This window comes from Aristolochia californica, unplaced genomic scaffold (genome assembly GCF_029961685.1).
Source record: "Aristolochia californica isolate CCGP_79_NKW_82.1479 unplaced genomic scaffold, dmAriCali1.0.hap1 SCAF_12, whole genome shotgun sequence".
NCBI lineage: Eukaryota > Viridiplantae > Streptophyta > Magnoliopsida > Piperales > Aristolochiaceae > Aristolochia > Aristolochia californica.
The window spans coordinates 22,045,743-22,063,403 of record NW_027181793.1 but is presented as its reverse complement, the minus strand read 5'-3'; the positions used below and the strand labels follow the sequence as shown (position 1 = coordinate 22,063,403).

At 36.9% G+C, this 17,661-nt stretch overlaps 2 protein-coding genes across 3 annotated transcripts; one reads left to right on the top strand and one right to left on the bottom strand.

The window, feature by feature from the left end:
* Window positions 1-5,455: 5,455 nt before the first annotated feature.
* On the top strand, window positions 5,456-12,553 carry LOC137946422 (uncharacterized). Of its 2 annotated transcripts, none has more exons than XM_068792702.1 (4): window positions 5,456-5,613; window positions 5,821-6,347; window positions 6,493-7,308; window positions 12,180-12,553. In XM_068792702.1, exons 3-4 carry the CDS (start codon window positions 6,583-6,585, stop codon window positions 12,447-12,449), a joined length of 996 nt encoding a protein of 331 aa, XP_068648803.1. In that variant the 5' UTR covers window positions 5,456-5,613; window positions 5,821-6,347; window positions 6,493-6,582; the 3' UTR covers window positions 12,450-12,553. The 2 variants fall into 2 exon arrangements, with proteins under 2 accessions (XP_068648803.1, XP_068648804.1); XM_068792703.1 differs by having other exon boundaries at window positions 5,456-5,869; window positions 5,944-6,347.
* Window positions 12,554-12,741: 188 nt separating this feature from the next.
* Window positions 12,742-17,072, bottom strand: LOC137945944 (nudix hydrolase 19, chloroplastic-like). The gene is made up of 6 exons (XM_068792054.1): window positions 15,873-17,072; window positions 15,202-15,342; window positions 14,992-15,096; window positions 14,055-14,154; window positions 13,276-13,368; window positions 12,742-13,188 (listed from the first exon to the last, which is right to left on the bottom strand). The coding sequence occupies exons 1-6, from the start codon at window positions 16,467-16,469 to the stop codon at window positions 12,908-12,910; spliced, it is 1,317 nt and encodes a 438-aa protein (XP_068648155.1). The 5' UTR covers window positions 16,470-17,072; the 3' UTR covers window positions 12,742-12,907.
* Window positions 17,073-17,661: the final 589 nt, after the last annotated feature.

Below are 17,661 nucleotides of genomic sequence, written 5' to 3'. Positions count from 1 at the left end.
GCATCGAGCCGAGCCAAGCCCGAACCTACTTATATTTGAGTCGAGTTTGATTTAAATATTTCGCTTCGAGCCGAGCCTCGTCTCGAGCCTAAAATTGTTATCGAGCTCGAGCCTAATGAGTTCGAGCCGAGCTTCGAGCCGAACTCGAGCCTCAACAAACATTTAAAACTTTTCAAAAAATATATATCGAATAAAATGTATATAAAATTATACATACATTTTACATAAAATTAGGCATGACCTTTACATAAAATTGGGCATAACTTATATATATAATATGTGTATAAGATTGGGCATAACCTCTACTTAAAATTGAGCATAATCTATATATATAATACTTGTATAAAATTCGGCATGACCTCTACTTAAAATTGGGCATAATCAATATACATAATACCTGCATAAACACTCCATAAATACTCCATAAAATTGTCTATACATTCCATAAACACTTCATGAAATTGTTTATACACTCTATAAAATAATCTAAACACTCCATACATTGCATAACATTATAAATAAACTCTATACAATAATCAAACACAACAAAATAAAATAAAATATCACTATCAATTTACAATCACCCAAATAAAAACTATAAATCCTTTAAATAAAATCCTATTACTATTACAGATTTACTAGAAAATTACAAGAAATATTTTAAATTTTTCTTAGGAAAGTTAAATGGACCTCTTATTGCCTTTTCTAAGGAAATAAATAAAAAGTAATAATTAATCTAATATATTATTATACTTATCGATAAATTTTTAATCACATAAAATGTCAAACACAAAATTGCTATGAAAATTGCCTCATGCTCAAAGTATTATATCATCAACTATCAAATACTTATTCAAAAATTTTCTATATGGTTTTCTAACCCATCTTTGCAAGAAAATCTTACTTGAAAAATTATATGATTTTTTAAAAAGAATTTATAATTAGAAAAATATTTTGAAAAAATATGAGGCACTAATGGTCCCTATATTTCTATTAAAAATGTCTTTTCAATATTTATTGAAAAAACCACTAATAGTCTCTAGAAACGTATTTCTACTAAAATATCTTTTCAATTTATTTAAGAGCCATGAGGAAGGGACAAAGAGTTTTTTTTTCTTGTTTATGATCTCGCACGTACGGGTGGCTTTGAATAAATTATATATAAAATTATGCATACATTTTTAAAAAAATATAATGATAAGGGAGGTTCAGGATTGAATTTCAATAATGGATTAAAATGCACCAATATTAATATTTGTTACTCCAATTGTTGTCTAGCTTGTTTTGTAATTTTTGAATCTGGCCATAATTTATTATGGCCTCCTTAGTGCCCCTAGATAAAAATTTATATTCTAGGAAAAACTAAAAATATTTTTCCTATGACACATATTCCCAAAAAAACCTTTAAATAAAATCTTATTACTATTAGTGACTTATTAGAAAATTACAGGAAATATTTTAAAATTTTCTTAGAAAAGTTAAATGGACCTTTTATTGTCTCTTCTAGGGAAATAAATAAAAATTAATAATCAATCTAATATATTATTATACTTATCGATAAATTTTTAATTGAATAAAATATCAAACACAAAATTGCAATGAAAATTGCCTCATGCTAAAAGTATTACAGTATCAATTGTTAAATACTTATTCAAAAATTTTCTATACAGTTTTCTACCCCATCTTGGTACGAAAAATCTTACTTAGAAAATTATATGATTTTTAATAAAAAATTTCAATTAGAAAAATGTTTAAAAAAACATGAGACACTAATAGTTTATAGAAAATTATTTCTATAAATTCTTTTTTTATTATTTTATGATCTCACACGTGCGAGATCATCTTCTCGCGAGGAAGGGAGAGATTATTTCTCCCCTGTTTTGGTTTTCTGCCGAGACGACGCAGAGGGAAGGGGGTTACGGCGTCGGGGAGGACCTATCATCGAGGATGACGACCACGACGGAAGCGGCGGCGACGGAAACAGAGGCGACGACGAGGAGAGGAAGAAATCGAACGTACGGCCACAGAGGCGGCCGGCGAGCAACTGCGACGGCGGTATAGACGCCGGCGAACAGCTACGACGGCGGCAACAACAACCGATGGGAGGGGTCGGCGGTGACGAGGGGGGAGGAAAAATTTCCCCCCCTCGCTCTCGCTCCCGCTCCCCCGCTCGCTCGCGATCCCGTTATCGATTCATACTGATCCGACTCATTTCGAGCCGGCTCGTGAGCCGACGAACCGAACCTAGCTTCGGTCGAGCTCGGCTCGTTAAGGTAAACGAGCCGATTTCGGTGCTCGAGCTCGGCTCGAGCTTGATGAATGACGAATTGAACCGAGCCGGCTCGCGAACCGGCTCAGTTCGAAGCCACCCCTAGATGTGACGATTAGGGGTGGCACCAAGCCAAATCATTCTAGCTAAAACTTGAAATAAGGCTCGTTAAGTATAACAAGAAAAATTTGGGTTGTTAGCTCGTGAGCTGACTTGTTAGCATATATTTTTTTACAAAAATACCCTTTGCTCTAATTGCTCTCGTCAATTCCCTCTTTGGTTGGATGATAATTACTCTTATTTACCTTAAACCTCAAAGACGATCGCTTAACTCTTTTGGGTCCCTCAACATCTAATGTTGTTGTTTGCCAATGGAATAAACGCTATTGATGGAGGTGTTTGTTCTTTCTTTTAAGTTTATTAAGTTGGTTATTATACATTAGTATGTTCCATTCCAAATTCTTGGACTCCTCTATGATACATTGTAGTTCAATGTTACCAAGGTCATCACAATATTCTCTTTATTTAGTTTTATAATTTTTTTGTAGTTTTAAATGTCGATTGGAGCTCAAACCCGGTTTGAGTTCGGGCTCAAACTTGGTTAAACTAATTTAACTTTTAAACTTTTATTTTATTTATTATTTACTATACAAAATATTTTAAATATTTTTAATTATTTTTAAAATATAAATTACTATATAACTTTCTATTATATTTTTTTAATTATTTAATTTTTATTAAGTTCTTTATATTTTATTTTCTATTTAAATTTAAATTTTTTCTCTTTTTTATATTTACTTTTTTATTCTCTTTTTATTCTTTTTAAATTATTTTATGAGTAAATTTTTACTTTTCTATTTAATTATTTATCTTTCCAATTCCTTATATTTACTTTTTCATGACTTAAGTTTTTGAGTTTTATTTTCCGGTTTAAACTAATTTTATATTGTTTTTTATTTTTATACAAATTTCTTTCCAAATTCCATCATTTTGTAAGAGAATAATTATTAATTAACAGAGAATGATTTTCTTTTTTCTCAAAATAACTTTTTCTCCTATTTTTATTTTTTTTTCTATGGATTCGAAACATGCTCTTATTATTGTCAAACGCCTAGGGAATAGGGACTTCCAAGAGGTCACCCATCCTAGTATTACTCTCGTCCAAACTCGCTTAACTTCAGAGTTCTGAGTTAGACGCCTAACCAATACAACCCAAAAAACTAATTTGTTAGGTGCGGAAAACAGAGACTCTAACAAAAGTGGACGAAACCACTCTGACACCCATGTTCCCAGGTTCTGACCGCTGCACTCCAGGATTCAAACGCGGAACGTGGACGCCTAGCTCTGATACCATGTCAAGAGGTTGGCCAATACAACCTAAAAGACTAGTCTATTAGGTGCGAAAAACAGAGACTCTAACAATTATTTTATTTTTCCCCTAATGTGAATAATCACATAAATTTAAAAATCAATCTTAATTTTATGGGAAATTTTGTTAACCAAAAAATTCATTGAGTTAAAAAAATTTGAACTATACATAAAAAATAATAGAGGGATGTAAATAGAACTTATTATCAAATGATAGGAAGATTGAACCTCATAAAACCAGTGCTACAAGTTCTACGAAAAATTATCCAAATTCTTTTCAGTCGTCAATTGACCGAAGCCGACTAATCTAAAATTTGGGAAAATTGTTTAAAAACCGAAAGAGTTGTTTGTGGCCTAAGAGTATGAAATATGTGAAGTTGTTGTAGCCCTAGGTTAGTGCACTTTGAAAGTAGATTACCTAGTGAGAGTGAAAGTGAATAATTAAAAATTAATTAGAGTGTAATCTACTTTACCTAGTGAAAATACCTTTTTAGTTTTGTGTATTCAGTCACCCTGAGGAGAAATTAGACCTTCACTTGGGTTTTTTATAAGAAGGAGAGAAAGTGCAATTGCTAAGTAATTCACTTCTACCCTTACTAACATGACCTAAATTATTGGAATCTAACTTATTAAGAAATGAACAGCGGGTGCTTGCATGATGGGAGTGAAAGGAAAGTGAGGGAAGAAAGACAAAGAAAGAGAGACAAATTTGAATAATTTTCTGAATCTAAGAAATCTATCAACCGTTTTGGTTCGACGGGAGTCGCATCGGCCGGCAATTCCTTTCAGCTCTGGAGCCCGCCACTCCACTGGATATTAAGTATTCACTCCTGAGACAAACCCATCGTTTTCCAAAGTGTCCACCACTCGAGAGGCAATTTGCTACCGGAGTAAGACAGGAAAACCACCGAGCTTTCTTTGACATTTATAAACTGCAGCATTATGGCAAATTTTACAAACTTCCAAATTCCAATCCTATCTATAATCTGTTAGCGTTTTAAAATAAGCTGTCTTCTTCCCATAGGAGCACCACTGATCTTCCCCATTCGTTTTCAGTACTGTCATTTTTGGTGGCTCATAAATCAATTTCAAACCGTGACGACCGATGTTATAAAACCTGGAAAGTTTGATTGAATCTGTCTCAACTGGGTATTATTGTTAGTTGACCTGTTATTGATGGAGGGGCTGCCATTCCCCTCACCCCTTTTGTTTTGTATGCCGGAGAGGGGCCTTGGTGCTACCTACTGTGTGGATATTTTTCTAGAAGAGAATTCTCCCTACACAGTAGAGAAATACTAGCAAGGGCCTTTTCGTTTGTTGGCAGAAAGAGGGATCCTTACTCTCCCCTTTGTCGTGCGAAGGTTCTGTACTACAGTCCTCTCCCCTGTTGGTTGTGCAGTGGAAAATAATCTCTTGCACGAAATACTCAAAAAATTCTGGTCCTAGAGAGAAAACCTCTTCTGAACTCCCTTACAATAAAGACAATGGAAGTATCCTGGGACCTGGCTCTCCCTTTCATTGATTGGAATTTGGACAAAAGGTAGGTGATAAGAAGAAAAATGGTTCCTCTCCCGCTCCCCTTCATTATGGTCCTTCTTCTCCCCCTTCAAGTGAGGAAATTCCTCTGGAACCATAAAATCTGGCCTACTTAATCTGCCTGATTTTAGCTTATTTCTGAGTCCAGTAGAGACTGGTGCGATTGACCCAGTTCCGTTAGCTGGTTCGGTCTGCTCTAAATTTGATAACACAGTGAAATAGACCCAGAAATATCAGCGTTTTAAAAATTACTCACCATAACAGTGATAAAGGCAAAGAAAACAAAGGAAACAGGCTAGGGCCAGAGACGGGAAATGCTAGCAGAGAGAGGATGAAGCGCCATGCTTGTGCTTCACAATAAAAAAGGATTGAAGTTTTCGCTTCCCAAGGTGGATTTGCTGTGATTCAATAAGCACGTGAATGCGCCGGCATTAGATTAGGTATTTCATCAAGTTTCTTTCTTTTTAAAGAACAGAGGTGAAGTATTTTAGGGCCGCTGCGACCAGAAATTCTATCTCACGGTTTCAAGTTTCACTGTCGGTCTCTTCAAGCTTACTGCAGCCAATGGAGTTAAAAAAGTTCCTGTTTTCCTCACCAGATTGGGCCCACTATTTTAGTTTTTCAAGATGCAGATTATTGTATTTCAGATTCCAAGAAGAAGCGGATGTCAGAGGTGGATGATAAAAATAAACCAAGGTAGGCAATCCATGTCGTAGGGTATGTTTTTTTTCTTTCTTCTTTCATGTTTCTTTGGATTTTTGTGGTGAAAGGTTGGCAGCATTGTCGGAGTTGGCTGGCAGGAGCTGATAGGAAGACAAGCATGAAGATTTCTTGATTGAATGACCCAGATGTTGATGCCAGAATTTGATTAGAGAGAAAAAATTATCGGGTTGAGAGAGACGCTTTGACTTGATTCTCCTCCCCTCTCACTTATCTCCGTCTACAAGGAAAATAAGTAAAATTTTCAAAGTGGGTTCTCTGTTTGAGTGTCATTGCGAACTGGGGGGGGGTCCATGTTTGGTGTTGAAAGAGGCGAAATTTGAAGCCCATCGAATTATGGTACTTGTGTAAACTGAAATTTGTTGATTTCGTCGGTCGGAGTTCAGTTCTTTCCCAAGGGATTCTCGTTCTTGAGGGCTGGAATCTGAAGTCCTCATTTTCAGTTTAGTTTCAGGTGAAACAAAAAACTTATCGCTTCTACTGTCAAGTTGATCTCGAGGTTTTAGGCGCTGAAGTTTTTATCTTTAAAGATGCCAGTCTTTGGGTTAAACAGCGTAGTTTTAAGTTAGCGTCTTCTGAAACCAACGAATTTTATGCAGTATATATAGGTGCATTGGATCGTGGGGAGCTGAAACCAAGAGAGGCCATGTTAGATAACTAGCTACGGGAGGAGCATTTTCTTGTCTGGGATGGTTGACGGAAGTATGACAATGTCCTACCAAGCATTGAATTGCCCACCACATGTCGCGGGAGGTCTCAAGCATAGAACCCATCTCAAAACCAGGTGTCCTAATCTATGCTTTCTTGCAAAATCTACACCCTCAATCCTTCTACAGACCGATGAGCATGGTAATGTACCTGAACCCAAAAATTTAGGTTCAATCTTCTACCCCTTGGGCAGCCAAACAACTGCTCCCTTCCTGAGCCAAGCAAATACAGTTGGTGTCATTGGAGGGATGTCGGCAGTTTCCACACTAAGATTTCTGAACAAGCTTGTACTATGGAGTGTAAATGATGGAGAAGAGTCTCTTCCTTTCCTTGTCTGCAGTGATCCAGTGTTGAACAAAGAACTTTCCTCCCTTGAAAGGGCTTCTTGTCCTTATTTAAATTCCAGAAACACTCTCTCTCCTTTAGATCAGACTGCTATTGTGGAGAACCTGAGGCAGAAAATAAACTTTCTTGAGAGAGCAGGAGCTCGTTGTCTAGTCATGCCTTGCCATATCTCACATTCATGGTATGATAAGATCTCTGATGGTTGTAGCATACCTTTTCTTCATGCGGGTGAGTGTGTAGCGAAGGAACTGAAGGAAGCAAAGTTGAAGCCTGTTGGAGCTGGAAGCGGTGTGAGAATTGGAGTCCTTGGCACAGAGGCAACCTTAAATGCTGGTTTTTATCAGGAGAAACTCCAGGATCAGGTATTATAAATTTCCTTGCGGTTTTTTCTGCTTTTGTTGTTCTTACTGACATTTATTGCTTTACCTTGAAAATAGATGTTTTAATACTGAATTTAATATTTAATTTAAAAATATTGACTTCAAGTTGTGCTGGAATAAGCACAGCAAGTTTTTGTTTTCAATTGGTAATCGTGTAATCAAACATAATAGTAACTGCTATAATGGCACAGTGGCCCTAATACTACAGCCAGATAGGCTAATTGCAAATTCTGTCTATATCAGGTCTAGATAGCTTTTTCTAGACCCATCATCAAGTGAGCATGGCAGTTTCAAGAGATGGTAAAATCTGTTTGATCTGCAGCCTCTTTTTTCTATTTGATATTTTAGTGTCAATCTATTTACCGTTTATTTTTACCATTTATTTGTAATATAACCCCTGCAGAAAAATGAAAGCTTTTCTTTTTTCTCTTTTATTATTTACCTACAAGATGTAAGAGGTTGTGTGCACTACCACTTAAGTGCCTTATACTGGTATTAAAATTTGGAGTTTGGAAATGATCTCTATGGAAGAAACGTACCCTCACTCAAGGGTTGGAAAATTCATTGCACTTAATAATAAAATCTACATTCTTCTCTGATTATATTCTATGGCTTAAAGGGATATTCAAATGCTCAGTGAGCTGGAAGCGATTTTTGGATTTAGCATGCCACATATTTGCATTCTCAGACTTCAGTTACCCCGCATTCATGGCTTTTCATAAACTCTTGTTGAGTGATCTGTTGATTTTATTGAACAAGATGAAAGTCCTAAAGATCATGGTGCTGATCGTAGGTGTCTTACTAGAAACTCAAGAAGTAGGTTATGACCCCAACGAGATGTTCAAACACTAAATGTGCAAATGCTAAGCTGTATTGGATCTTTTTTATTGTTAAATCCCCTGAAATTACCCATTTGCTTGGCCAAGAAACTATCCCCTGGTAAAGAAGACAACTGAAATGGAGAAAAAAATCCTGGGGGGGTGGAGGAAATAAGGAAAAGGAATGACTGTTGGAAGACACAGACATAGGATGGGAACAGGAAAAAAAATACGATCTATTGGACTAGCTATTCAGTCATTTGCCTCCCAAAAAGACTTCCAGTACTTGAAGAGACTCAAGAAGTGAAGTCAAAGAATAGACGCTATGTTCTCAAAAAGAAAAAAAATGGCAAAAAAGAAAAAAAAAGGACAGTTAAGATGACCTGAAGTTATATGACAGTTGAAACCCACATACTACAATTATTTTGAGTCACTCATTTGAAGTTGGCATTTAGGTCCTTTTTTTTCTACAGCTGATACTGATGTGCATACAGATGAATTTCAGCTCTTAAATTCTGGCAAGTGGGGAAAGTGCTTTAGCTTAAAACTCCATGGTTAGGCTTTAAGGCCACCAAATTACAGAGATAAAGCTGATAGATAAGATTGGAATTTAAGATAGCCAACCACTACTTTCTCAACTCTAGGAAATTCCTAGTTTTCGAGTTCCAACGGAAGAAATTGAATATTTAGGTGCTGTAAAATGATTTGCCAAAGTTAGGAGGTTTTTACCTACTAATTACTATCAGTTTTTTCTTGACTTCAACATATATGGGATTAATCTCTCTAACACTCCACCTTGTATCTTTACCTAAACAAATAGATAACAGGCTTGAGACATGGGGTACAAACTAAAAGGGCCCAAACTAGACCTTATGAAACAAAGACTCTTCTTTGATACCATGTTAAAGTAGGATCTAGGTCCATCCCAAAATGATTAGCTGAAATTATCTGGCCTTTTTTCTGATTAATAGGGACATGATTTTTCTTGACATTAACCTTTGTCAGATTATTCCCCCTGGCAAAAGCCAAATTAAAAGTTTTTCTACTTCATTGGTGGTAGATCTTGCAATCTTTTAAAATTTTTAAAAATAATAACTTGCAAATAATACAAGATCAGTAACTTAACAATCTCATGGCATCACATTTATAAAAGTGCTCATGGCATCGCGAAGGAGTTTAGCAACAATATATTGTTGTGGAAAACTCCATTCCTTTCTCTTGTTTTCTATTTGAAATTCTAATGTTCTAGCTTTATAATCGGTATCTCTTTGTACATTTCTCCTTTGGGAACTTCTTTAGTGTTCCTTTCTTGCTGCTAATAAAAAAAACAATAAGCGCAGGCTTGAAGTTGTATGTTAGGTTCGGTGTTTACCAATGTTAAACCACATAATCTCGTGAAAGCAGGAAAATCCTTGCCCTTACTGTTGGCTCTAGCACATTTCAAGTGCGCACAAAGTTTGTTAATTGTATCTTTTGATTACCTAGAGCATTAAATAGTTTTATACACCTGTGTCTGTGTGAAGCAGGGTTGTTTAGTGGTGTACTTTTACTAATGATAAGCATTTCAATCACGAGCATTTGCAAGGCAATTACCATTGAGTGAAACATTAGGTTCTATATGTGGAATATACCAATTTTGACGATTTAACTAATCTCAGTTCATCAGGATATTCTCAGAGCACTCAAATAGCAGGTTTTTTCTAGTGTTCAAGTTGGGTCTGTTCTTCCTGAGCGACTAGCCAAAGTTAGGAGGTCTCTTTCTAGCTATTAAGCATAGGATCTTGGAAGCCCAAATAATCTCATAATTTCACCTACAAATTCTTACTCTTAGACAACTAGCCTAAGACATGGAGTACATGTACAGCTATAGACTAGTGGACATTTTTACCTTTCGACACTCTCCTTCATGTTTAGGCTTAAACCTATAGTCTGGCTTAAGACATGGATAAGTATACACATAAACCATAGAGAACTAACCTAGAGGCAAAACATAATGCAAACACGGGCTTGGGTTGGCTTTGATACCATCTAAAGTTAGGCATCCCAAAATGACTAGTCAAAGTCAGAGGCATCTTTACAACCAACAAACATAGGATCTTTTCAGACCCAAACCATTATGGGATTATTTTCCTACACACAACAACTCTTTCATGTAGATGATTAGCATGAGACATGGAATACATGTACGACTATGGACTAGTTGACTTTTTTGGCCACAGACATCTGGCTTTACAAAATTCTTATCCAATAGTTACTCAGAAAAAGTAAATTCTAAATGGAGCTTTGAGCTTGCAGTGTGCGTGCTGACTGGGTCCAACCATCTGTTCTTATATAAAACTTGAACATGTGATGGAGATAAAGCTCAGATGATTTTTCATCAAAAATCAGATTTAAAATTTCAATCTTAGCAGTTCCATAAATCAGATTGTGTTTCTGTTACTAATGGTGGTGGATCTACCATATTTCACATTGTGTTTCTCTTACTGAAGTGTGGAGGATCTACCTTCTTATTGGACATATATCTTAAAGATGGAAGAGGAGGTCAATTCTAACTAGCGAAGATTGATACATGCATAAACCCAGATTGTAAAACTCGTAGATCATCTACAAACACATTTCATGGAATCATTTTGGAGCATGGTCATAGTATCAACTCATTGGGTTACTGGCACCCGCTACGTTTTTTTTTTTTTTTTTTTTTTTTTTTTTGAGAGGGGCGTGGCGCTCGAACTCGCGACCTGATGCACCTAATGTAAGAAGAATACCACTAGACCAAACCGCACCCACTACGTATTAATAGAGTAATTTAGAAAAATAAACATGCAGTTAGTTTTCCTTTGCATGAAGTTAAGGCCAGTAATATTGTTCATTTGTAATGGTGTGTATTTGTAAATGGGCCAAAGAATACAAGAAGTGGTGTGGTGGTAAGCCAGCAAAACAGAGCTAAAAACAGTTAAAACATGAAAAACATTAAAACAAAATTTAAGCCAAGGAAAGGAGAGCAGAAGTCAGAGAGGGAGGGAAGTGCTGAAAGCAAGAAGCTGACACTAGTCTCTTCCCTAGCCAAGCTGTCTGCCACTACATTTACACTCCTGCAAACATGCTGCCAGCAAATACATCTAGATCTGCTGATGTCCTTAATTTGATGTTATAGTGTGTTAGAGATTTCAAATGGAGTACTTCTGGTCAAGTCTGTTGACTTCTGTACTAATGCATGACCCAGTTAGCTTTCCTCCCTTCATTGGTTTCTTCTAGTGTAAAACAATTTCTGTTCTTGAACCAGTCTGCTGCCTGTAATTGGTTTTTCACTGAAACCAATCATCTATCTGATGTCAGATGGAGTATTTCTAGTCTTAACCAAAATGAGATGCCTTAACTATATGACACTTGGTCTCATTCCAACATATATTTATGGGTATTGATCTATTTATTCTACCAATTCTTGGAATTGCAGAATCCTTATAATTGTAGTTCATAACATGTACACAACAGCTTCAAGCTGAGAATCAGAGGTAATATTATGATTACTGATATTATATTTGATTTTGAGTGGCTTTTTAGATTAATATAATGTCTACCAGCTTCTTGGTTTCATGTGACTTATTCTGTAGGTGGTCTAGGCTTTTGCCTCAATGACAACATGGGTTTGAGGTAGGGGTGGTTCTATTTTGAGGTTTTGGGTTCAATTCTTACTTAGAAAAAAAAAAGCATAATGTAAGTGTATAATCAACATTCTCAAAAACAATGTCTTCACCGAATTGTTCTACAAAATATACTGAATTATTTCTTCTGAATTAAAATCAACAATTTAAAATATAGTTCTTTATTTAAAATCAAAACTGTGGTGTTTTTTTTTTGTTAAAAAGCAAAAAGAAAAAGTTCTTGTGAATCATATAATCAGAAAGTGTGTTGCTTGGTTGCTTATATTAAATTTTGGAACTATAAGAAATTTGACATCTTTAGCATTGGGCACTTTCATCAGCAAAATAATAAAATGCTTTAAGCTTTGCTACTGACCAAATATTGAATTGGCAGGGATTTGAGGTTGTTCTGCCTGACAAAGCAACCATGGAGCACACTGTAATTCCTGCAATTGAAGCACTGAGCAGAAAGGACATGGAAGGGGCAGGAAATCTTCTTAGGATAGCATTGCAAGTTCTTCTGGTGAGGGCAGTCAACACAATCATCATTGCTTCTGATGACATGCAGAATCTCTTGCCTCGTGATGATCCGCTTCTTAAAAAGTGTATTGACCCATTAGATGCTTTAGCAAGGTCAACTATACAGTGGGCTCAGTCTACCTAAACCGTAATGCAGTAGTCTTGATGTTTGATCTGTTGGTGTGGTTTATTAATTGTTTGTGAAATTCTCTTTGCTTTTAAATAAACTGGATTTATGTATTTGAAAAATTAATGTACAGTTGTTACATTTGCAATGACAGCCAATACATCTGAGGTTTGGTAGTGAAACCCACTTAAAAAACAGGTTAGCGTAGAAAAACTAGATGTTATGATCATAAAAGGGTCTTTCACTAACTATTTTTAGGAATAATAATGATCAAATTCTCATTTTTTTCTGAAAACGGATAGATCCGATATTTCTAAGGAAGAACATGTAAAATCCTGTCGCATTACAACAAGGCATTATATCTGTTGTGTTACCGTAGAGAGTGCAAGATCCTCATCCAGGGATCCACATAACCTCGGTTCCCAGAATGTAGGATCAGAGCCTTAGAATTACAATGAATGAACAATCAGGTAGAACTATAAGTTGGATGATGCAGTTGCCTGCTTTGGTGATTTGCGAGCTTCTGCAGAGTCATTAACCCATGAAGAGATGAGATGGTGGGCAATGGCAAAAGGTCCAGGGATGAACATTGGAGCCAGCTCTCCACTTTCCACGTTGAAATCTGAAGAGAAATTCTGACCTTTCTCAACGCCCTTACACATCTGATCCACCTTAACAGCAGCTGTTCTTTGTGCTTTCTCATACTCTGCAAATGTCAATGCTTTTTTCACATCTTCTCTGCTGTGCCATTTAGCATCTAAAACACATCAAGTATAATATCCTTAGGCTGCATTCAGAGCTTTATCCATAAATAAATTTCCAGTAACCTAATGATACTCCATACCTTCTAGTTCCACCTTGTCCACATGTATTTCTAAAGATTTAGCATATGCAAAGAATCCCACCATCAATTGACAAGGCATGTTGTTTGGTCCAACTGTAATATGTTTCAAAAAGAATTTTCAACCCTTTTGAACAATATCAGAATAAACTTTCAAGCTCAATTCCACAGCAACCCTAATTTAGTGCTTCATCTAAGTACACATGCTAATAAAAGTTAACCTAAATAGACAGAAGCAAAACGGTGGTCTACCACCAAAGGTCCAGAGTTTTGTTCACTCTTTTTTTTTTTATAAAGCCATTTCTTCTGAAGAGGCCGGAAGGGATCAGAGTTTTGTTTACTCTTTTGAACGACTTTACGCTCTGAATGTATAAACAGTTCGAAAAAAAATACAAAAAGCGACAAAATGGCGTACAACACATTGAACCTGCATCTAATGCTTTTACTTTTTATTTTTTTATTTTTTTGAAGAATGTATTTAATGCCTGTGAACCCTGGATTTATTTCTGCCAATTAACTTCGGATCTTTTTAACCCTAGATGCCACAACCCAGTAGTGGTGAAATACTACAACTTATAGAGGCAATCAAAGAATATTACAATGTCATAGCCATCGATTAACCAATTTGTTAAAATAAAAAAATCAGAAACTAATATGTACTTAGTTTTATCATGTTTGTAACAGATCTACACATCTTATGATACAGCATAAACCAATTACTTGAGCCGGATTCATGAAATGCATGTGAACCATGACAAGGATCAAGAAAGATAAGGATATACCAGGCCATGGTTGAGAGCTATGATAGATAACTTCACCCACTTCAATACCAGTCTCTTCCCATGTTTCTCTTCTCACTGCCTCTTCCAAACTTTCTCCTGGCTGAAACACAAATAGACCCAATCAAATCAGAGTGAAGAACAACTTTCAAGAAAAGAGTAAATAAAAAATTGACTCCATGAAAATATGTTGGCAAAGCATATTCCAAAGTGATTCATGGCATTTAATGCTGCTGGACTCCCAGTAATAATTTTATGGAAAATACAGTATGCTTTTTACAGTTACAATGCTTTCAACCAGAAAGATGGGAAAGAAAAAAGGAAAGGAAACAAAAAAGAATTACCAGATGATTATTTTCTCTCTTTCTTTAAATGGGGCATCTGTAAATAACAAATCTAGAGAAAAGACAACAGGTAAAAAGGTGCCCTGGGGTCAATATGAAGAGGGAAAAACTTGTACAGATTAACTTTGCACTTCCAACCTACAGATAAAACAGAGGTTTAAAATTTAAAATGCCTCTGACATAGCAAAAACACCAATAATTGTGGACTAAGGACTGATAAATCTACCCATATTCAAGAGAAATTAGTGTTCGGTGTAAAAGCAAACAATTTCATTGGAACTATAACAACATTAGGGAGGTCGCCTAGCAGGAAAATTACAAGTGTGATTTTACTCTCTTTCAGAATAATAAAAGAACTCAAGCTCTATACTTACAAATAAACCCTTATGCAACTAACTAAAAGCAACCCAGAAAAAATAAATCTGACAACTAGCCTAATAGAGGTTTGTGCATGTCAAAACTTCAACATCAAATAGGCAACTGTCCCTCCTCCATACACACGCAATTGAAGGCAGAAAAAACACAACAAATGTGCATGCAACTAGCATAAGAATGCAAACATTATGTGCATTCAAACTAAAGGAAGAATTCTTTACCTCTATAAAGCCAGCAAGACAACTCCACATACGAGGTACAAATCTTGATTGACGGCTCAAAAGTGCATGGTCATTTTCTTTGTCAATGACTAACATGATGACAACCTGAAACAAATATATCATCCATATTGGTTTGATCCAGGATATGATGCAAGCAGTCACTTGATTCTCATGGCAGATATTAAAATTAGAAGAGAAACATGTTCATACTGGATCAACACGAGGATAGACCCTCTTCTTGCATGCATCATTTGTACATTGTTTCCGCCTCCCTGCATCAATAGGCACAGTCGCCATTCCACAGTGCCCACAAAAACGTGAAGTGTTGTGCCATTCTAGCAACGCCCTGGCCTGATCTCATGAATAATTAAAAGAAAAGGTGTCAATGCTTTTCAGAAGAATATCAATTCCAACCAAGAAAACCTAGAAGCTCCTCAATCAACAACAGTTATCGAACCAAGTAGCAATGATAGCAATAACGAGTTTTATATGAACCGGCCGCAAAGTAATAAATCCAAACTCGGGACTCAACCTGAAAGAGAAAATGATCTCTATTCAGGTTTTTTAAAGATTAAAATAATTTTTACAATGCCAAGCTCTAACACGCTAATTCATGAACTCTGAGAGAAAAATGAGGTGCAATTGGCCGATTGCACGCCAAACCACAGAGAATGAACGTATCCACGTAATCCTCTTGGCGAGGATGAGGTTGAAGAATAGTTCCATAATTCCAGACCCCAAATCAAACTTAAGAATGCTGTCCAAACTCTCCCATCATAATATCGAGTTAAACTTTGAAGTGCAAATGATTGTAAAACTTATAGATAGGTGGAGAAAAATGAAAATATTTCCAGTTCCAATGAAAGAACATGTCTACTTACATGACCAGCAATGGCCAATTCTCCCATAGCAGACTCGTTAGCCCAATCCGTAGCAACCATGAGCGTCCTCAGCTCGACAAAGCAAGACCGCTCACCACCATTCACTTCAAGCGGGCCTGAATCGCTCACGGCCGTTACGTCCACCGCCCAGTAACACATACTAAGAGCCTCAGTGCCTAGATATACAAAGGAGTCCTCCTCCAATGGAATCTCGGATTTGGATAGGAAATTTTTAAATTCATAGAAATTAAGCCATCCAAGATGCCAAACAGGGGTACTATCAGTGACGGAGGGCGACGAGAAGGCTAACGGCCGGCCTTTTCTGAAAGGCAAGACTTTGAAATTGGACGAAAGCTGCTCATGGGTGTTATCGAGAATGAGAGTTTTAAGCGTTACAAATGGCGAATTGGAGGAAGGATCCAATCTGAGGGTTTTGCTTCTGAGGGGGTTGCCAGAGAAGGCATGGGGCCGGAGATTGAGTGACATGGTGCGGCGGGCTGTTGAGGAATATCTTATCCTTGAGATAACCAATCTTGCGGCTACACTTGGGAGAATGGGTAATTCGGCGAGAAAGCGGAAAGGAAGACGAGCAAGCATCAGCAAAGTAGAGAGGCCATGGCATTAAAAGGTCGAAGGGAGAAAGGAGATGGAAGTAGGTGTTGGGAAGTCGTCTCTACTGGCGACACGTCGAACATTTGACTGATGTGGAACGATTTCGTGTGGGTAGCAAATGAAGGAGATGTAATTAACATATGGAAAATGTGTATCTACTTATTTTACTCAATATATATTTGAGACAGCCTCGTTTTTCAGAAAAAAAGGCTTTTGCTTCAATCCATTACCATCCCACCTCTTTCTCTGTTAACCCCTGCTGCTGTCGTTCTGGTGGCTATGTTGATGACTGAACTCTTCCGAACCCTCTCAGGGTATTCATGAAGAAAAGTGCTCCAATCACCATAGAGCACTCCTCCCCGTTGAAGAATCTCCAACAAATCTTCAACCTAGAAACTCTTTAATGTTCTGTGTTCAGCCAATTGGGTCTAAGCTCTTCCTGTCCGTGAGCAAAACTGCAGCTACTCTTAAAATTACAGAAGCCCAGTTTGAATTTGGTGCACAGCTTTGTTTTGAAGAACTTCTCTTTGTTAACGAGAAGATATTGAGGGGGCATAGGGGCTACGGGTAGGATTTGACTGGACATCTTCTGTGCTTCTGGGTCTCTTACGTACTGGTTACCAGGTAAGTTAGCATGCCTGAATTCGTCTCAGTAGCCAAGGTATTAAGGTGGTGGGTTAACGAATGGAGGTTGACGTGAATGACCATTAGCATCCATTGTATCCAAGCGTTCAGATCTTCCTACGGCTCTTCGTCAGGTTCTGCTTCTTCCTCGTTCTTGCGTAGCAGAGTCAAAGTCTTCAGCCCCAGATACATGATCAGTGAAATCTCAAAATGTCTACGAGAAAATACCAAACCCCTCCTCATCATGAAGCAAACAGAGCAATGGAGATTTCGAGGACAAAACAAATGGAAAAACGAAATCGAAAAACTTGGATGAGATTACACGAAAAAAAAACCCCACAAATCCAAAATCCAAAACCTTCAACGATGAGAACTAGAAGCATCAGATCAAATTTAAATTTGTCGCAAAGGCAATCGTGAAAAAAAAGAGAGTGAGAACTCGCCGAAAATAGTAACAGACGTGAAAATTCAAATACTGCGTCGACCGAAACTCAGGATGGAGAATAAAAAGAGTAGAAGAATAGGGGTAAAAAACCAAGATTACCTACTTCCA